This window comes from Rhinatrema bivittatum, chromosome 7 (genome assembly GCF_901001135.1).
Source record: "Rhinatrema bivittatum chromosome 7, aRhiBiv1.1, whole genome shotgun sequence".
NCBI lineage: Eukaryota > Metazoa > Chordata > Amphibia > Gymnophiona > Rhinatrematidae > Rhinatrema > Rhinatrema bivittatum.
Genome location: NC_042621.1, coordinates 268,849,975 through 268,872,303, shown reverse-complemented (window position 1 = coordinate 268,872,303; position 22,329 = coordinate 268,849,975). Strand labels below are relative to the sequence as shown.

Sequence of the window (22,329 nt, the reverse complement as noted above, 5' to 3'; positions counted from 1 at the left end):
ACCAAAGAAAAATGTCATTTTTGTAGGCTATACATGGTGTCATGGGTTTGGGGGTCACGGGTCACCCTTGAAAGGAACAAGATGGGGTGGCCCAATGACTCTGTAGCTGGTTCGGGGGTCTTGTTTTTTGTAATTTTTATATTTTTTTTGGGAGTTGGGCCTAAGTTGAGAAGGATCTTGGGAATTTCTCTGGATTCTTTGAGGCTGCGAAGTGGATATGAAAGGATGTGGTGTGTATGTAGTATGTGTGGTGATGATTGGTTACTGAAAGTGCAGAGTGCAGCTTATAAGTATGGACCTTTGCTTACATGGGTCCGTACCCTTCCTTGTCCTGAATATTATCATGACTGTGTGGTGGGTGATAGAGGCTGGGCGATCGCCTCCCAACAAAACTGTTATGAAGTGTTGAGATTCTCTGACTTATAGAGAATGTATAATGGCTGATTTAAACATAGTTTCCCTTAATGTAGATGGCATCCATTCCCCTATTAAACAAAAAAAAGATTCTTAATCTTTGCAAAAAAGAGAAAACTCATATTGCATTCCTTCAGGAAATTCACTTAGATGACGAAGAACATGGAAAACTTAAACAGGATTGGGTGGGCCATTGCTATTATGCGTCATTTTCTAAGAGGCAAAGGGGAGTAGCCATTTTATTTCATAAAACTTGTCCCTTTGTTCTGGAACATAAGATTGTAGATAATTCGGGGAGGTATCTTATTCTACTAGGCAAAATTGTGAACTTATGGTCTTTTGTAATGTCTATGTGCCTAACATGTTTGACCAATCCTTTTTCTCTAAATTAGTGATTCTTTTGAGCCGATATCCTTCTTACAAAATAGTGATGGGGTGATTTTAATCTCCCTATCTCCCTACAGCTCCATACCGTACCTATACGAGCTAAAAAAGCCCCATAAATCCTCGGAAGGGGTTCACTTTTTAATGAAGGAGTTGCAACTGATGGATATTTGGCGGTCTTTACACCCTTTAGAGAAAGACTATATTTTATTCATCAGTTCACGACTCCTATTCCAGGATAGATTATTTTTTAATATCTTCGGCATTGTTCTTCAAGATTGGCTTTACAAGCATTGGTGCATTCATGATATTGGATCATGCACCCATTCATTTGGGACTGAATATTACCAATAAATGGCCTTTCCCCTTTGCCTGGAGATTGCAACCATTTTTTGATTATGACCCTGATTTCAAAGCTTACTTGAAAAAGCACTGGGATGAATATGTAGCGTTGACTGTCTTGACCAGGGAAATTCTGCCTTGGGCCCCTCAACAGCATTTGACATGGTGGACCACAATCTCCTCACCTGAGATATTGGGCTGGTAGGCCCAGCACCTGCCTGGTTCTCATCTTTTTTCCAAGACTACACACAAACTATTGCCATGGGAGCAGCTTTCTCCAAACCCCACTCATTTTCTTGTGGAGGATCCCAAGACATCCTCTCTCTTTACTGAGGAGGGTACTGAGGAGATACCTATGCTGGTCACATTCTTTGAGAATGATGATTCAGAGGAACTTAAGCAAATTATGGTGAACAGAGATGATGTAATAAGAGTAAACTGATATACTTAAAGAGTAATATATCATCAGGACTGGTTGATATACACCTCAGAGTTCTGAAACAACTAAATAATGACTTTTTACTAGTAAACTCTAACTTCTCATTCAAATCAGCTATGGTACTTGATATTTATTTTATTTTTATGTTGTGCTTTTTGGCACTTCAAAGAGGATTACATTCAGGTATTCTAGATATTTCCCTATCCCCAGAGAGTTTACAATCTGAGGATTGGAGGATGGCCAATAAACACCCATTTTTAAAAAGGATTCTAGGAGTGATCTGGGAAACTACAGACTGGTGAGCTCAATATCAGTACAGAGCAAAATGATATAAGCTATTCCAAAGAACAAAGTTACAGGTCACCTAAATATACTAAGATTAATGGGGAAGAGCTAACGAACTTAGCAAATAGAAATAGTCTTACACATCTGTTCAATTTCTTTTGAAGGAGTTAATAAAGATGTGGACATAGGTAAGATGATTTATCTAGATTTTCAAAAGGTGCTTGACAAGGTCCCTCATGAGAGTTTCATCAGGAAGTTAAGAGTTATGGTATAGGAAGCAATGTCCTATTGTGGATTGGTAATTGGCTAAAAGATAGGAAACAGAGAGTAGGACCAAATGGTCATTTCTCTCTTAGTGGTTACAGAAGCAGGCTGAGAAACAGGAAATCCAAAGTTCTAATCCTCCATCTACTCCTTGTGACCTTAGGCAAGTTACTCCAGCACCTCAGGTACAAACATAGGGCCTCATTTACTAAGCATTTTTCCCATAGACATAAAATAGGAGAAAAGCCTTAATAAATCATGCCCTTAGATTGTAAGCTTTCTGTGGTCAGGGAAATACCTATTGTACTTGAATGTACCTTGCCTTGAACTACCAATGAAAAGGCATGACTTAAATCTAAAATAAATGAAAAAGTAAAGAAAGATAAATAATGAAGTGTCCCAGAGACCTTTAGTGGGATTGGTGTATTTTAAATATATTTATAAATGATCTGGAATAGGGAGTGAAGACTACCAAATTTGCAGATGATACAAAATTATTTAAAGTACTTAAATCACAAGTCAATTGTAAGGAATTGCAAAAGGACCTTGCAAGACTGGGAAACTGGGCCTCTTAACAGGCAGGTAAACTTTAACATGGATAAGTGCAAAGTGATGAATATAGGGAAGAAAAATCCAAACTATAGTTATACAATGCGGGGTTCCATATTAAGCATCACCACTCAGGAAAAGGATCTTGGAGTCATTATGGCTAATACTTTGAAATACCAACCTCAATGATCAGCAGTGGTCAAGAAAGCAAACAGAATGTTCAGCATTATAAAGAAAGGAATGGAAAATAAAGCAAAAGATATCATAATGCCTCTGTATCAATCCATGGTGCTAGAAAAGGTGCAAAGAAGGGCGACCGAAATGATAAAAGAGATGGAACAGCTCCCCTGTGAGGAAAGGCTGAACAAGTTAAGGCTCTTCAGCCTGGAGAAGAGTCAACTGAGAGGAGATATAGTAGAGGTCTATAAAATCATGAGAAGTGTGGAATGGGTAAATAAGGAATGGTTATTTACTCTATTCTAATAATACTAGGATTAGGGGACCCTCAATGAAGCTAATAGGTAGCATTTTTAAAACAAATCGGAGAATTATTTTTTCACTCAGCGCATAATTAAACTGTGTAAATTGTTGCCAGAGGATGTAGTGAAAGCAGTTAGTGTAGATGGCTTTAAAAAGGATTTAGACAAGTTCCTGGAGGAAAAGTCCATAAACCATTGTTAGCCATGTAGACTTGGGAAAGGCACTGCTTATCCCTCATTATGAGTAAAAAGGACTGGACCTATATATGGGACTGACCACTGCTAGAGACAGAATGCTGGGCTTGAAGGACCTATTGTCTGACCCAGTTTAGCATTTCTTATGTCCTTCAATATCTACTTAGTCCTCTTGGAAAAACTTATCAGAGACTCCAGCATCACTCAATACTTCTATTCAGAGATGATGGAGTTTATAATTATGTGAAGCCTTTAGGGCAGAGTGTTCATTTAGTAGGCAATAATGGGAAGTGTTTTAATGTTTAATGTTGTTTTATATGACTTTTATGCAATTTTTATACACATTGTAACCCGCTTAGTTCAGCAAATTGGTTATAGACTGTCTATAAAACTTTTGAAATAAATAAACAAACTTCAAAGTGCAACAAGTCTCACCCTGCGTTCACAAGTCTAGAACCTAGGCGTCATTCCGAATTCCAAACCGACTACCGCTATTCAGGCCACCATTCTCTCGCGCCTTGACAACAACAACTCACTGTACATAAGATTCCCCAACACCTTAAACTGCCACCTACTGCTTACACAAAATGCTGCGACCCACATGATAATTAATATACATGAATGAGTGACTAACCCCAAATCACACTCTGCCACACCAAATTCAAGACCCTGGTTTACAAATCCCTTTAAGATCTGACCCCAACCTTCCTCAGCAGCTCCCTCACCCACTATCAACCCTCCTGCATTCTACACTCACTACCTCAGACCTGCCTGGTGATACCATGACAAAGAACTATGTCTCTCACAAACACCAGGAAAAGAACATTCTCGGGCTCTGGACCTCCCTATCCTGGATCTCAGATCTGTGCCAGACGTCCTAACATTTAGGAAACAGTGAAAACCTGGCTCTTGGAGTCGGCATTCAGCCCTAGGCAATCCTAAACCCATTACCAGCACATACGCAGGCCGATGAAATAAAGTGCATACAAAAAACGTGCATCCAAACTGGCCACACTTTTTTGAACATGCGCACAGTCACCTCTCTCCTGGGCACTCGATGCAACAGGCAAATTAGCTGCCAGGCTAAAAAGGAAGCGCTAGGGATCAATTAATGAGCATCTGTTTTCATAACCTGACCGTGGGCAAGATTTATTTTTTTATTCACACTGCTTCCTGTGGTTCCTCCTACTTAGTATTGGGCTTTTTTGTGGCTTTATGGGGCATTTTTCAGATAGCTCGGCGTGCATAAAGACTTAATGCCAGCCCTGGTGCTGGCATTGTTTTCCGTATTAAAACGTGCGTATCGGGTGCATAGTGATTTTTTGCATGGGGGGGGGTAAAAGCCTCATCTACATGCATTTACATGTGATGAGCGCTATTAGCTAAGCTGGTTTGGATACGTTAATTCCTTTACTGCATCGGGTGTTAGCCTAGCGCATCCAAAACGCACATCAAAGTGCTCGTTAACCTGTGCGCTAGGCTCAGTGCATGATATTTTATCAGCCTGATAAGACTTCTGACATGCAGACCCCTGACATACCGTTTTTAGACCCATTAAACCAATCTATTCCTTGAGACAAATCTGCTTTAGTCCTATGATCCTCCCACGTAATTCACAGAAATGCCCCTTTTGAATTCTTTTGTTGGAAAAGCATGTCATAAATAAACAATGATGATAATAATTATGATGAGGTTTTCTTTAAGCCACACGGTGCCAGGATATGGTGGAAAGCAGCTGCAGACACGGAGGGCAGCCACATTGGCAAAGGCAGCCCAAAGGGCAGATGGTTGTCCAAGCCACCCTAGTGATGGAAGAAAGGAGATTGGCAGCCACATTGGTGGTAGTAAGGAAACAAAGAAATGCAGCATGATCTGCAACAGCAGAAGGGGGAAATGGAGATAGCCCAGTCCATGCCTTCCATAGTAGCATTATGTAGAGACTGGGATGGCCCAGCCTACCTACCTACAGCAAGAGGCAGGAAGAATAGAGAGGTAAGTCTGGTCCACCAGAGGCCCAGCTCACAGCAGGGTCAGAAGAAAGCTTAGGGTAGCACGATTCACAATCCACATTTAGAAGGATCTAGTTACCTTCTTATCTACTCTAGTATATCTACTCCTCTTCCTTCTAACCTTAACATTACCATTGTAATGTAATTTATGATTCAGTTGTATATTCAGGCAATGTCCGATGAACAACAGGAGAGAGAGATTCTTTATAACGCTCAGTCTGACACTCTATATATGGACCAGTGTAAGGGGGCATTTTGATTCGGGGTGAGATTTCAGGAGGTGGGTTGGGATTAGGGGGGCGGTGTTACAGACACATTCAGAGGTATCCATTGTAAAATTGACATCATTAAAGAATTTTAGGCCTTATAAGCGATGAAAAGGAGTTGATTTGTACAATGCAGCTAGCAAAGACTGAAGTATACAAATTAACTCCTCTTGTTAGAATTTTCATCGCTCATAAGGTCTGAATTCTTTAATGATGTAACGCGTATTTTTCTGCACAGCGAGATACGTGTGTTTATGGGCGCATGCGCGGCCCTTTTAAAATCTATCCTAAAGTGTCTAGATTGCAGATGCATAACCCTAAAGACATGAAGCTATTTCTGAATGAATACTACCTTCTGGGTTTTTTGGGGTTTTTTTAAATTTGCCTCAGCAGCTTTCTGGATCTAAATCTCCATGTCACAAAAATCCGTATAAGCAAATGTAAAACCATTAAAACTATAGACTTGACTTTCAAAAGCATTTGCCTGCTTAAAACTGGGTTTTACATGTATAAATGCACTTTACCTGTGTATGTGGGTTTTTGAAAATTGCTACAATAAATGCCATTGAATTGTCAATAGGTTTTACTATCGATAAAGTGCACTTAACGTAGGTAAATGGCTTTTGAATTGCTATGATAGTATGTTATATTTACATTAGAGATGAATTTCATTTTTCTGGGTCGGGTCAGGTTTCAGTTCGGGCGCTTCGTGGGAAAACGAGTTTTCCCACAGATCGTTTTTCGGCAAAAACGAAGCTGAAACCCGACCCGAACCCGGAAAAACGAATCAGAAAAAAAAAAACCCCCCCCCCCCTTCAAATTTACTGTATTACAACCCCCCCCCCCCCCACCACCACCACCATCCCGATCCTTCCCCAAGACTTACTAAAAGCCCTGGTGGTCCAACAGGGTCTCGCAAGTGCTCTCTCCCTCCGGGCGGTCGGGCCTGCTATGAATCAAAATAGCACCGATGGCCCTTTGCCCTTATGATGTCACAGGGGCTACAGGTGCCATTGGTCAGCCCCTATCACATGGTAGGAGCAATGGATGGCCGGCGCCATCTTGTGCTCCTACCATGTGACAGGAACCGATCAATGGCACCGGTAGCCTCTGTGACATCGTAAGGGCAAAGGCTATCAGCGCCATTTTGAATACTGGCAGCCGACGGCCCGAGTGCAGGAGATCGCTCCAAGTCCCCCGCTGGACCACCAGGGACTTTTCACCACCAGGGCTTTTAGTAAGTCTTGGGGAGGAATCGGGAGGGTGGGGGGGGGGGTTGTAATACAGTAAATTTGAAGGGTTGGGGTGGTTTTTTTGTTTTGTTTTTTTTAAATAAATGTGCCCCTTCCCCCCCGCACTAACCCGAAAAACGAATTTTCCCTGAAGTTCGGGGAAAATCCATTTTGTGGTTCAGGTCCCCCAAACCACGACAAATTAGGCAATTTTGTTGAAATTGCCTAATTCGTGATAAATGAATGCACATCTCTAATATACATGCATAACTCCTTTAAAAATTCAACTGTATATTTATGATGTAGCCAACTAATTTTAAAGTAAGCATCTCTAAAACCTCTAATTAATAATCATATCTATGTGGTCTTTAACTGACCCTTAATAAAAAATTAACATAGTAAATGATGGCAGATAAAGCCCATAATGGCACATCCGGTCTGCCCAGCAAGATGTTTAGAATTATAACTAAAAGGCTTTATTTATCATAAGGTATTAATACTCTAATACCATATACTGTAAACTTCTAAAAAAGGACAAGTGTGTGAATTAGATATCAAGCTTTCTAATGCTGGACCATCTTGAAAAGAGCTGCCACTAAAGAGTGGAGGGGTATAGGTCAAGATGTAGGAAGGTTAACAAATAAGTGAAGCCCAAAACTGGAAGAAATATATTACTAAACAAGAAAAGAATATAGTTACCCAAGTTTCAGAGGAAATAAGGTTACATATATATTACACACAACCTACCACATGCCAAATAAAGTATACTTTTTGGATTTAAGAGAATATGAAAGCAGCTAGGATCACTGGGCCCAACCTGTCTGCCCAAACTAATTCCCACTACAATCCCAGTTGCTCTCAGGCTTTCTTCACTTCCTCGTGGCTAGAGACCTTATGTACTTATCCCATTCTTTCTTAAAATCTGCTACTGTTATTGCCTTTAATATATCCTATGCAGGCTGTTCTATGCATTCACCACCTTCTCAGTGAAATATTTTCTGGATGTTATTCCTGAGTTGATCCCATTGGAGCTTCTTATCATGATCTCTTGTAATAGAACACCTTATCCAATGGACATACACACACTAGAAACGTAGAAAAGATATTGGTGATGCATACATTTTGGTTGTGAGATACCTGATGTTTTATTGTGTGTGTACTTGCACTGCTCTTAAGTTTTCACCCGATTTGCAAAACTTTTCATATGGTAGCATCAAAAAGTAAGCATATTTTCTTAGAAAACCTATCCCATTCTACCCCCATCCCCCCTTATCCAACCATCAAACACATTTTCTTCACTCTGTTCTCCAGGATGCCTGTGATTTGTTGTAAAGCGACAGGTTTATAGGTTAGCCGACACCTTCACTCTTAGGAATTTTAATTAACTTCTCCCATCATCAATATGTTAAGAAGCAGTTTCCATTATCCGAGGTCAGCAGTGTGTTTCAGGCCTTGCTATATCAGCCATCAAATTGAAGAATTAATGACGTGGATAATCGCCTCTAATTCTAAAAAAAAAAAACCTGCATGAAGGAGAAATTGGATGGGGGCGAGGGGAGGAAGATACAGCGGTCTCTCATAAAATGGGTGACTGATTCAAACCCAGTCACTGAGGGCAGCTGCTCGGTATCATCACATCTATCACCCAATGCAAAAAGAAAACACCCTAGGTAAATATTGTGACAGAGAGTGTGTGCAAGTGTGTGTATGTGCAGCTTTAAATTGGGCTGGGGGAAATCGACACTATCCTGACAAGAGACAGGCTCAAAAGGTCATCACTTAAGCATGCTCAGCTTTTCAGACACAGTTTAGAACTGAACTCCCACTTGCTGAAAAGGAACCATCAGCATAGAAATGAAGGCAAGCTCCCTCCCCTGTCTTGTGTCACCACTAAAAGACTGCCAATAGCTTGTAACAATCAATACGATCAAGCAACCCGAGAGCACTGTCTTCTTGCATTCTACATCCCTGAGTAATGAGGGTACGGCACTAATAGAAGGAAACAAGTTTATCGGTTGTATCTCAGGGCCCAGTCTAACTCCTCCAGTGCCCTGGAGTAGAGGCAGAATATGCTACTGCATGTGAACCACTGCCATACTTGCCCTGAGACTTTACAGTAAAGTCTTCCTACACGGACATGTGAAAGAGTAAACCATATTAACATAGTAAATGACAGCAGACAGAAGGACTAGGGGGGCACTCCATGAAGTTAGCAAGTAGCTCATTTAAAACAAATAAAAAAAAAATTATTTTTCATTCAGTGCATAGTTAAGCTCTGGAATTCATTGCCAGAGGATGTGGTTACAGCAGTTAGTATAACTGGGTTTAAAATAAGTTTGGGTAAGTTCTTAGGGGAAAAATCCATAAACTGCTATTAATTAATAAGCAACAGTAGCTTGAGATTTATTGAATGTTTGGGTACTTGCCAGGTACTTGCTACTTGGATTGGCCACTGTTGGAAACAGATCAAGGATCCATCAAGCCCAGTATCCTGACCCAATACGGCAATTCTTATCTTCTTATGCCAAAATGGCCCAGACTACCCAGTAATATGTTTAGGGTTGTAACTATTGCTCCTTGAAAGCACACAACTGTACACCACAATCATGAACCATACAGATCACAACTAAATTAAGTTTGTCATCTCTGTTTAAAATTGTTGTATAAAGTAAAATCCTGTGCATGATAGGACAGACTATCCTTTGCAAGCCTATTTTGACAGCCTTACTTTTAGAATGAAGCACCTCAATGATCAAAGGGAATTCCTTTATTGAGCTGACACTGATCATTATATTATGCCTTCCTCCACTGCCTTGAGAATTTAAGAGAGACCTCTGCTCAGAAAATACACTGCCTTTCTGTAGAGCTGGAGGGCAGAGGATGAGATGAAGATTAAATATTTAAACAAACAATCAGAATGGTGAATTATTTTACGCAATTTGTCTATTGTTGCAATTTTTAAAGTATGACAGACTATGTAAAAAAAGTACAGTCTTTTTCCTCTTCAGGCTATGGGTATTATAAAAGTGTACTAAATGTGACATCACAATCAGTTTATTGGTTTAGATGAGCAGTGATCAATAGGCACACTAATATGGTTTTGTGTCCTGCGTAATTATACTCGTGTACTATGTTTTTTTGTAAATGGAGGGACAGAAGCAAATATACAAACAAAATATATTAACATTGCTAGTTACTCCAGGCCCCTTAAACCCCTCACAGATGCCTGGAAATAGTTTTATTAAGATTTACACCTCCTCCATAGCAAAAGTAAAGTTACACGGCACTGGACCTGGGCACGCAGGTACTTGTGTGCACATCTTTTTGCCCTGCTCCGGAACACCCATGCCCGCCTACATCTCGCCCCTATTTTGGCCAATACAAGTTGTGCGCACATCGGCACTTGCATGCAAATCCAGGTGTCTTATAAAAATCGGACGGACACATGTAAGTGACAGATGTGCACCCAATTCCTGATTTTGGCACATGCCTGGCTTTTGAAATTCCCCTTTTATTCTCCAAGTGGCTGAGAGGAAAATTCACCTGTATGTTACGCACATTAAGGGTCTGACTTACTAAGGCTTTATTCACATTCTGCATGTATGGGAAATTCACTGAAGTCTCACCCGGCTGATTAGTAAGAATAACTCAGAAAATTCCACATCAACTGATGCTTCCCTGATCCCTCTATCTTGGACAAATTACAATATTTAACACTGCAAAATAAACCAGGCGCATATGCTAAAAACAGAATATGATAGTAGGTATTTATCATGAATGCACACTACCATCAGGGAGTTTAGCTATACAATCAATGAAAAAAAGTGTTAGTCACCAATGCAACAAGACAGAGTTACATGTTGTGAAATGTGCTTCATCATAATATTATTTACTTCAAATATTTTATTACAGTTTCAGCATACAACTTCCTCAATGCAGGTGGACCAATCAAAACATGATAAAGTAACCCAACCACAGCCCTCCTCAACGAACAAACCACATCATCATAATATTATTTAAAAGATAAGAAAAAGAATACACACAATGTTGTTATTCAACAACAAGCAATTAACGTAATTGAACAAGTAGTATACAATGATCAGCTACAGGGATTTCAACCATTTCCTGAAGAAAGTGTGATATATATAAGCTTTAAAAGAACATTTTCATTACCTTAGTAGTGGGCTGATAGCTATGGACCAGACTCTGTCATCTGTCTGGATTGTATGTAAACACTGACCAAGTCTGCCAAAGGATAAAGACCAAACCTAGAAAGAAGAGAGAGAGTCCAACTGTGTGAAGAACATTATTTGTCCAGCAAGAATTGTGAACCTGCAAAACTAGAACATCCAACCTCACATCGCCAAAAATGCATCTGACAGCAGTTTGATAAAAATGACGCTTTGTGAGTTTGCCCAGACATCTTGACTTTATGTTTTACATGGTGAATATTTTGGTTTTCCCACTTGAGATTTTCAGTTAGGTGGAAATGAGAAAGAAGAGAATGGTTGGTAAGGAACACAAGAGTTTACTGGATTCAAGGACAGCATCAAAAAGCACAATCTTTAGAAATTCTGTGGGAGTCGTTTACATTTCGGTGTAGTTGAATACATCATCGTGTGTATGCATTTTTTTTCCAAGTAAGTCTCACTGTTTGCTTTCAAATTATTTTTGCAAAAAATGCAGTCAGTTTCTTAAATGAATCCCTCTATAATCCAATAAAGCCACAGAGCTCAAATAATTTCAACTCAAATTATCAATCAAATAAGAATACTAACAGACTCCTCTATCCACATAAAAGTTCAGAGCCTCTTTGAACAGAAATAAAAAAGAAACCAAAAAAAAAAAAGACAGATGCATTTTTTTTTCTTACCTGATTTCTAACACTATTGAAGCTCCCTTCCCAATTCATGCACTCTGACATGAATTGGGAATAGAAGTCTGTATCTCTGGAAGTGTCAGGGCACATGCCGTGCCCTGACACTTCCAGAGATACAGACTTCTATTCTGACCCTATTTAGAAGAGCTCACATCATAGGCACAATCATCTATATCTATCTTTATTTCTTTAAAAAGAAAAATTCAGAATTTTAGTATTTTAAGCAGGAAAGGCTTTATTATTTTCTTTTCTTTGTTTGCTGGTCGATAGGAAACAGGATCGCATGCTAGTGATGTCAGCAGGGAATTTAGCAGCTAATGTAACCAAACGAAGAAGAAAAGCTTAACTCCCTTAAGCTTCCATATCTCCTACAGGTTAAAAATATTGCTTGGAGCACCCTATCTGGTGCCTATCAGTGAGGAATGTACATTAGCAGCTTCTCTGGGCTTAACTCTAATCAACACTTAGCAGTGCTCTCAACAGCATCCATGGGTTATGCATTCAGAACTTCCATTAACTTCTCTGCCCTATCAGAAAAAAAAAAACACTTTAAAAATTAAAAAACTGAAACTAAACAAAACCATCACACTGAGATAAATATACATCCAAAGATCAGTTAACTTGACAAAAGTCTCTTCTCAATTTATGTGTTAAACAACTTAAAGGAAGCCATCAGACTAGGCCTCACTGCTCTCCTTTTCTAAAAAGACACAGACAGGAACTCCAATACCCACTTGTAATGCCAGCAGGAACTTTATGAGCTCCACCACTACCCTATACACATGAAAGCACCTTTAGAGAGGCCAAAGCGGAGCAGGGAAACAATCACATCACCATCAGAAGTGCAAGATTCAAAGAATAATACATTTGCTTCTGCATAACTAACATATGCCAGCAGAATTTAACTCTTCAATACCTATGGAAAATCATACTGCATGAACCTCACCGTATTTTCTTGTCATCTCTAAGCACAGCCACATTCACTTCCAAACAAACATTCAATACACTTTTAATCCAAGACAACCCAATGTAGGCATGATAATAACTTTGTCAAGCTGCTCTGTGAACAAAAAGAAGGGATATCAAACCATTTTTCTTCTTCTTTCTGTAAACTAGTAGGAAGCTGAAAAGCTTTATGCAGCCCAGGTTTTCCCAGGGAGTCCTAGCAGCTCAACAAGACTGAAAAGTTTTGGATGTGTGAATTTATCAATTGATCGAGAATTAGTGATGGGCTAAATCTCTCCATATTAGAAGGGACACTCTAGTCAAAGCGACTAAACTTACTTTTGCTGTCCGGTCTCTGGAGCCACTCACAATGACCCCTCCTTGACAGTCAATGCAGTTCACATCCTGATCATGAGCAGAGAACTGAAGGCTGATAGAGCTGTGAATTTTATGAAGGCCAATTTTTCCATCCCTGTATGAAAAAAACAGTGATTGGAAGACAATAAACAAGAGAAAGGCATGTTGCAATTATCGTTCATTTACATCCCTGCCCAAATGTCCAAGTCCACTGCAACAGAAATTCAGGATTACATGTCAGGAGTTGATGGGTTGCTATACATGTAGACAAAGTTTATAACCTTTGCGAGGCCACTTCAAAACCAGCTGTGGTCACTTGTTAGAGAAGTAAAGTTTCATGTTCCCAAAAAGGGCACTTAATAGCATTAACACCAATTGTCCCCGAGTACACAAGGACCTTCTCACCTCTGGGTCTACCCACTGTGCACAGCTGTAGTAGTCATACCAAACTGTTTTTGTCTTTACAATTCGTTGACACCTACAGTATAGGTGTAAGAGAGCAGAGTTTCAGACCAGTGCTAGAAAAGCTTTTGTAAAAATGAGAGCAATTAAAATCCTGCATGAAAATGATGTTGAATTCATTTTGAAATCAGTAAACAAGAGACTGCTTTGACAAGTTTCACCAATGTAAATCATAAGAGCAATCTAACCTACTATCTGTCGGTTGTGATTTCCCGGACAAGAACATTTCTTCTTGCAGATTATTTTCCCCCTTCCCTTTCATTGTTACAAAGCTAAATGAAACTCAGTGAGTTGTTATTGTCTGATAACCAATCTCCTTCAAGGTACCTAAATTTAAGCAAACATTTACTTATGGTAATCCAGAGAACAGCAAACTCCAGCAGCCCTTCAGTCAATTATGTACCCCTGGGAAAGAAATGTGTTTCTGACCACAAAAAAAGCAGCCTAACACTCTCATGATCAACACCTACAGATTAAAATCTAGAATCTCAATCTAAATACCAAATAATGCAATTAGCCTATAGGAACTGAAATGTAAAAAATGTTTACTAAAAGGCTACAACTGTCTCAGAAGATGATTTTGCAATAAAGTAGATGACAGCAGAAAAAGTCCAACCACCTATTCCTGCCCACGCTGTAAAGCTATATCCCTACTGCCAGCCATAAAATCTTCAGCAGTTGCAGAATATCAGTCCCTATCCAGGTCAGTTTTTGTGTGCTTTCTCATTGGTTCTCTACTATCCTGGATAGATGACCATAAAAGATCTCCCATTCCCAAGACCTGCCAAAAAATAAACCCAAACAGCTACCAAAATTAAATGAGGCTGTTACCCAAACAACCATCCTCCTAGACCCCATGGCCTTCCTAGACAGTACCTAGCAAGCACCATCCTGCCGGGATCAAACCAGTTGGTTTCTAGGGAGTTGTAGCCTGCTGGTACCAACCGAGCTTCTCCATGATCTGCAGTATCACTAAGTTGAACTTCCTTTTTCTGCTCTTTGTTGTATACTTATCTCATTTCTCCTGGTCTCTTCTCTTACGGAAGTGAAGGGTGGGTTTGTTTGCAACTCCCCAACACTCAAGCCGATACAGTACAGTGCGCTCCGGCGGAGCGCACTGTTAACCCACGTTTGTACGCGCATTTGACGCGCTAGCTTTACCCCTTATTCAGTAAGGGGTAATAGCGCATCAAAAACGCGCATCAAAAACGCGATTCCAACCCCCCTCCCCCTCCGAAACCAATAGCGCCTGCAACATGCAAATGCATGTTGATGGCCCCATTAGTTATTCCCGCGCAATTTAGTAAGTAAAATGTGCAGCCAAGACGCACATTTTACTTTCAGAAATTAGCGCCTACCCAAAGGTAGGCGTTAATTTATGCCGGCACTGGGAAAGTGCACTGCTTTTCTGTACACCTTCCGACTTAATATCATGGCGATATTAAGTCGGAGGGCCCAAAAGTTAAAAATAATTAAAAATTTTAAAAAATTTAAAAATCGGCCCGCAGCTCGAAAACCGGACACTCAATTTTGCCGGCGTCCAGTTTCCAAACCCGTGGCTGTCAGCGGGTTTGAGAACTGACGCCGGCAAAATTGAGCGTTGGCTGTCAAACTGGCTGACAGCCAATGGGAGAGTGGGCGCTCACTCTCCCGCAAATTTTACTGTATCGGCCTGACTGTTACTACCACTGTCATAGAACATGACAGGGATAAAGTCAAATAGGTCTATCTGGTCTGCCCAATTTCACTCCTGGTGCAATACCTAGACCCCAGAGGATTCCCCATCCTTTTTTGTCCAATTGAAGTTTTCTATTGTGATCAGCACATTTCCAAAAACAGCAAACAGCAATGAAAACCAATCACATCCCATCTAATAATTTCCTAGACAGATTTCAAGCCCTCTCCCCAATAACCCTCATCTCCTCCCTCCTCCCAAAAAGAGCTGCAAACCATTAATCAGATATATATATAAGAGCAAGAACATGAACACAAATAGCAGTCAGCTATATAAAGGAAAAAAGCTGCAATAGTAAACAAAATAAGAACACAAATGAAAATTTATATCCATTCAATTCACATTTACCAGCCAAGCCACAGATGGAGTCCAGTAGTACATTCATCCTCTTCTAATAACCTCAAAAATCATCACTATGAGATGTCCGCCCTTCCCACCAAATCTCATATGGTAGCCAAACTGTGAGAGTTTATTATGATGTAAAGCAGAAATCTTAGATAAGCAATAGCACTTGTGAAGGTGAGAGAGAACATCACTCAAAGTGGATGCCAGATTGCTCCTCCAAGACACTACAATCTTACATCTCGCTGCAAAAAATACTTGCTGGCATGATTTCTACAAGGGCCTATCACTTTCTGGAACAGGTATGTTTAATAAAACACATTTTGGAAGAAGAATGCTCTTTATCCCTAGTACAACAAACATCCAGGAGGAGATAAGCTTCCAAAAATCTGAAACCACACCACCCAAACACCAAATATGATAGAAACAGCCCACATCTTCACAACCCCTCCAACATTTATCAACCACACCGGGATACATTTTTGCAATTGTTCTGGTGTGAAGAACCATCATGGGAGAACCTTATAACCATTTTCCTGTAATAAGTTAGAAATAGAACATTTACTCATATGAATAAAAGAGATCCCAGTCCAATTCACTCAAAGAGCCCCCCATATCTCCTTCCCAACCCCTAATATGCTTTGGAGGTCCCTGCAGTTCTGAGTTAAGTAACCCATAGGATTTGGAGTCAATACCTCGAAGTTTCAGCTTTGTCACAATAGTTTTCAAAAAGAGTTTTCCCTTGAGATAACGAATCCCTAATATGTCTAATGGATAGAAAATGGCTCAATTGAGCATAAGCAAGGAAGTCCTTAATGTACAAATCAAACTTATGAATCAGGCTATTAAAACTTATAAGCTTTCCCCCTTCCAACAGGTGCTCTACACAGTAAATTCCTTTAGCTTTCCAAGCAGTAAAGGCCAGTCAGAAACTCTCAATTATGGAATAGATACGTGAGATAAAAATAATGTCTTGCACCCACAAGCTTCACTCTACCTTTAGCCCAAACTTTTAAAGATTTTTCCAAAGTTAAAGGCATGCAAACTAACTGCCTCCAAGAGTGCCTCGTCTGCCACGTTAAAGCTTGGATAGGCGAAGGTCCTAGAAAAGACTGCTCCAATTGCACCCACTGTTTTGGATCTACTTTCCTATTCCAGTCTATGTTTAGTCGCAATGGAGATGCAGCCTAGTACCCAATTAAACTAGGCACACCCAATCCACCCCTGATTTTAGGTTGAAACATTACAGATTGGAGATACACTAGGAGGTCCACGCCTCCAGAAGCCACAATCATGTGCAGCGCCAACACCCCACTCCCATCTCCCAGAAGTGAAAATTAGTGCCAAAGACTCCCTACCCCTAAAAAAAAAAAACAATTGAAAAGGATCCGAAGCCTAGCTGGAAGGACAACTCCAGTCCTCCCAGCAGAGCGTCTAATATTGCTCTGACAGCAATACTGTTAATGCACACTATCAGAGTAAGGTTAGATGCTGGGAGGGCTCTAAGTGTCCTCCCAGAATCTAGTCTTACTCTGACAGCAATGCTGATAGCATACACTAACAGCGCTGCTGTCCAAGCAAGGCTAATGCTTAGTTTAGAAGATGGAAGGATTGGGTCCTCCCAGCTAGGCTTTAGATCCTTTTCAGGTGGGACTTCTTGGGAATGGCAGGGGGTGGGGTCAGCACTGATTTTAATTTCGAGCAGGCTGGGAGAGTCCGCGCTACACGACTGTGGCTTCTGGCAGGGGGGGGGGGGGTGTGGGAGGTGCATCTGGCCTAACATTTTTAAAAGGGGCAGGATGCAAGGGAGGATGCTGGGCAGCTGGCAGCTCCCCCAGCATAATTTTAAATCATGGGTGAAAATAGTGTGTGTTATTAGCAAAATAGAATGCATTATTTAGAGTAAACGAAAATACCCAGATGAACCAAAAATCCCCATGGAAACACACATTCTTTTGCCCGTACACCCCTAATCACTGTGCAATTATCCACATCATCTGCAGCAACCTCCATATTTCTCTGAAAATTTTAGTTTTGTTCTGTACCAGCATGTCCTCCTCTGTATCGACTATTTTCCCCCTCAGTATTTTTTTAATCAAGGGTTGAGACTGAATTATGGATCTCAAAAATCCAGGATTTGCTTTAATTTAAAAATGAGTGCACCTATGATATGACCAATGTAGATTTTTTTGCAAATTTTTTTGGTTTATAAACTTGGACTTATTAATAAAATTAACCTTGTTCCTGCATTTTCTTGACTATCACTTAACTGGACTTTCTACCTGCCTCAGCAAGAACAGCTAAACTCACCAAGAAGAAATGCAGTCAGCTAGCAGCCTAGTCAGACCGACCCTTTGAAAAGGGATTAAAGTAGAAAATAAAACCTTTACCATACAGCTATAGCTGTCTTAACTTGAATCTTCAAAAAGAACATCCTCACACCAGTTAGAGAATTCTTCAACTCAGCAGAACTGGATTTTCTGTGATAGATTATAAATAAATTCTGCATGTTGGGACAAATCCAAGACCAAAAAAAGAAACAATTACTTACTTTAGAAAAGGACAAGGAATCAAACAGACATGGCAGAGACTAAAAAGGGGCCACTAGTCAGAATGTCATCATTGTTTGGGATATTCAAGGTCCAGATGAACTAAGCATTTTTCCCATAGACACAAAATGCGATAAGCTCTTTAATACATTAGTGCTTTAGTGCATTGATTTGGCTTCCTCTTAAAAAGGACACTGGAAGCCATGTTAGGTTTGGAAGTTCAAGATTCAGTATAGTGTAGTTGCAGTACCTACGTATCTTAAATTATAATTCATAAACATATGAAGCTATGTACTGTACTGCAATTTTAATATGAAGTCCAGATACTGATAGTTAGAATTAGATACACTAAGTAAACCAGTTGAAGTCAGAGCAGCACCGGGAGCAGGAGGCAAAATCCAGAATCTTGGTGTCCAGTAAAAGTTTGGGATGGTGCAGACAGGGCAGGAGTGTAAAGTGAGCTTGGCAGGGATGAGCCCTTACAATATTCTTTTGAACTTTGGAGGGGGGCAGCAATGGAAGGCCTAAAGGCCGGCAACTTTAATCATCATTTTGGGGAGACTCAGGGATCTTTGGGGTGGGGGACGGTGCAGAAGATCGGGCTGTGAGGCAATACTCAAAACTGAGCATTTTGCTAGCTAAATGCCTTGGAAAATTGACTTTTTATTTCACAAATACTTGAGTCATAAAGTTAAAAATGCATCACCACATTTCAGATTCCAGGGATCATTTTTCACCTTAAGGTTACCCAAAATCCCCAGGGAAAGGCATGTCAGCTATTGCACAACAGCAATACCTGCAGTCAGACGCAGGGCACATGCATACCAAGCTCCCCAGGAAGCCACAGTCTGTGGCCCTCCATTAAGCACTGTTGCTGCGATGGCTAGGTCAGATGAAAAAGGGGAGGTGGTTTTAAAAAAAAAAAGTGGCATAGCAAGCCCCAGATAGTTGTAAATCAAGGATCACAGGACTACATCCCCAAAAAAGGCTGGTTCCAATTGAGCTGGCAGGACCCAAAAACTCAAAGGTTAGCAAAAGTCACCATAAAATCTCCCTAGATTGTACTTCAACTGTTTATCAGATAGAAAATGCAATATTATTCCATTCATTCACAGCTCTGATACCCTGAACAATTTACACTGTAACAGAAAAAAAACCACCAAAATTGATTAGTAATAATAATTCATAGACATATGTATTTGCAATGATAAGTAATTACTACATATATTATGGGTAGATATTAGAATGTCTTCATATGGTGTATCTCAACTAGACTGTAAACTTCATGGTGTAAGGGACTCTCTCATTCATGCATCTGCATAATGCTGCTTACGCCTAGTGGCACTATAGTAGTGGTACCCTTCCTATCGCATCAAATGTCTCCTTGAGTTGTTAAACCTAGTGTATAAGAGGTGAGAAGAAATACTCAGAAACTGTACATGGCAGCAGCTGCACTGAACACTGCAGCAATGACCATGACTAACTCCATACAGGCTCAAAAAATGTGTTTTGGTGCCAAAAAGTTATGCAACTTCTCTTTGACCTTGATATGGTTTTCTTTGTCACCTAAATTCTAGTGTGGCAAAATGAACACTTTATTCTGTACCAATTTATTCTGCAAGAATAACAACAAATACTTTCTTAAATATAGATACCAGTTTTAATATAACTCAAAATAAACAAAACATATTAAAAAAAACCCAAAACAGCCAATGGCCAAAATAATGGGAAGGCAAGGGAGATTGACTAAAGGTTTGTGTTTCTCGGGCAGAATATAAATGGTAGGGGTGAAAACTACCTGCCTCACCTATCCTCAAAAGTTCTAAAATCTTTTTCTTTATTCTTTTATTTAATTTACATTACGCCTTTCAGCAACTTCAAAGCAGATTCCATTCAGGTACTGCAGGTATTTCCTTGTCCCTTCTTCTAGAGGGATTGGATCTTGTTTTAATGGTAAATACTATGAATTGTCCCTAAACTGGCATATTACTTCACCTACATAATCCGATTTTTTGAGAACTACAAAATAGCCCCATCTTTGTTTTCTGGTTTGAAACTGTAAAACTTTAATAAATCAATCCTTATTTGGAATGTATTGTATTTTGTTGTAGGAATATATGATAATTCCCTCCTAAGCAGGCCTTCTTCTGATGTGGGCAGAGGTATGTCAGAAAGATTAATTATTGGTGGGTTTATCTGAATAAAGATCTATTGGCTATCCTCTTCCCCTCATAAATTGGCTTTGGTTGACCATGTGTAACCTCTCCCTTAGCCTACTCCCTATATTCAAGCTTTTCACCCATAAGTGATCTGATAAAAAATTATGATCTGAATTAAAATTATGCAATAATGAAGGGCAGGGGGTATGAATAGATGTTAGACAAGTAGGAAGAGGATTATTGGGACTGCTTCTGACATGTTTCTGACTTCTAAACATTCATCAACTGGACTCCTGATTTCAACATTTGGAAAAAAGATACTTGTTTGTTTTCAGTTTAATGGTCCCAGGTCTGGCCCATGGATATATAGGAACATTTTTATAGTCCATACTGTCTTTTTAAAAAAGTTATCATATTTCATTCTTTTAACTTCTCTCTTAAATTCCTCCATCTTTTTATTAAACTCACCGATAAGTGTATCATAGTTTAAATGTTTCTGGAGATTTTTTTTTACAACATTATCAACATCTGTCTTTATTATCTCTGATTTCTTTTTAGAATTATCTAAAAATAAAATCATTAAATCAAAAGATGGATTTATCAAAAATTGGATCTCCATCATCATTACACATCTTCAGCTCTTTCATAATGTGAGCTCCTTGGGGGAGTCTCTTCATGCTACAGTACTCCAAAAAGTGTTGTATAGTTTAATTATGTCATTAGCAATGTGAACTCTACAAACTGATCTTTGAATCAATATTCCTTTATGAGAAGCCTAGAAGAGGATTTTGTAACAGATCAGAACATAAGACTTGCAATACTGGGTCAGACCAAAAGGTCCATCAAGTGCAGTATCTTGTTTCCAACAGTGGACAATCCAGATCACAAGTACTTGGCAGGATGCCAAAGAGGATTCCAAGCTGCAAGCAGTGGATTTCTGCAGTTCTACCTTAACAATGAAAAGTGGACTTTTCCTCCACGAACTTGTCTAACTCTTTTTTAAACACCCTAATAGCTTTCACCATATCCTCTGGCAACAAATTCCAAAGTTTAATTATGCGTGGAGTAAAGCAGAGGTGCTTACCTGTAACAAGTGTTCTCCCAGGACAGCAGGATGTTAGTCCTCACAGGTGGGTGACATCATCAGATGGAGCCCAGCACGGAAAACTTTGACTGGCACACTAAGCATGCCCAGCATACCCGCGGGGTCCTCCTTCAGTCTCATATCAAAGCGAAAAAAAGACAAGTGAAAAATAAAACAAACCATAAACGAACCCAACTCCGCAGGGTGGCAGGTGGGTTTCCCCCAAGAACTAACATCCTGCTGTACTGGGAGAACACCTGCTACATGTAAGCAACTGTGCTTTCTCCCAGGACAAGCAGGATGGTTGTCCTTACAGATGGGTAGAATACCAAGCTGCAGGCTGCCTCCGTAACGTACCGGGCCGACAGACACCAAAAAACCTGCAACAGGCATGACAACAGGGGTGTTGTTGGCAACAACAGGAGGCAGCATGAACAAAACAGTGGGCCCTAGGCAGGGAGCGTTAGGTTCTCACATTTGGAACAAGTTACGAAGGACAGACTGGCCAAAAGCGCTGTCCTGTTGACCATCCTTGTCCAGACAGTAGTGGGCTGTGAACGTGTGGAGAGAACTCCACGTCACACTCTTGCAGATTTCATCAATAGGGACTGCCCAGAACTGGACCACCGATGCTGCCATGACTCTCACTGAGTGTGCCTTTACTCGGCCTCCGAGCGGAAGGCCCGCTTGCTCAAGCCAGCCAACCAATTGGACAGGGTCTGCTTGCCCACCGCAACCCCAAATCTATTTTTGTCAAAGGAGACAAAGAGTTGCGTGAACTGTCTGTGGGCTGCAGTGCGCTCCAGGTAAAACGTCAGAGCACGTTTGCAATCCAAGGTGTGCACAGCTCACTCACCCTGGTGGGAGTGTGGCCTCGAAAAGAAGGTGGGTAGCACAATAGACTGAAACAGATTTATTTTATTTATTTATTTATTTAACGTGTTTTGTATACCGTCATT

The 22,329-nt window shown here is 40.2% G+C and overlaps 1 protein-coding gene across 1 annotated transcript in view; it reads right to left on the bottom strand.

The window, feature by feature from the left end:
* Positions 1 to 22,329, bottom strand: part of FBXW4 (F-box and WD repeat domain containing 4) — a 426,456-nt gene that overhangs the window by 346,505 nt on the left and 57,622 nt on the right. The window contains exons 4-5 of the mRNA XM_029610216.1: positions 13,022 to 13,154; positions 11,032 to 11,126 (exon numbers count right to left, since the gene is read on the bottom strand). Coding sequence (XP_029466076.1) covers positions 11,032 to 11,126; positions 13,022 to 13,154 — 228 coding nt within the window. The remainder of the gene's footprint in view (positions 1 to 11,031; positions 11,127 to 13,021; positions 13,155 to 22,329) is intronic.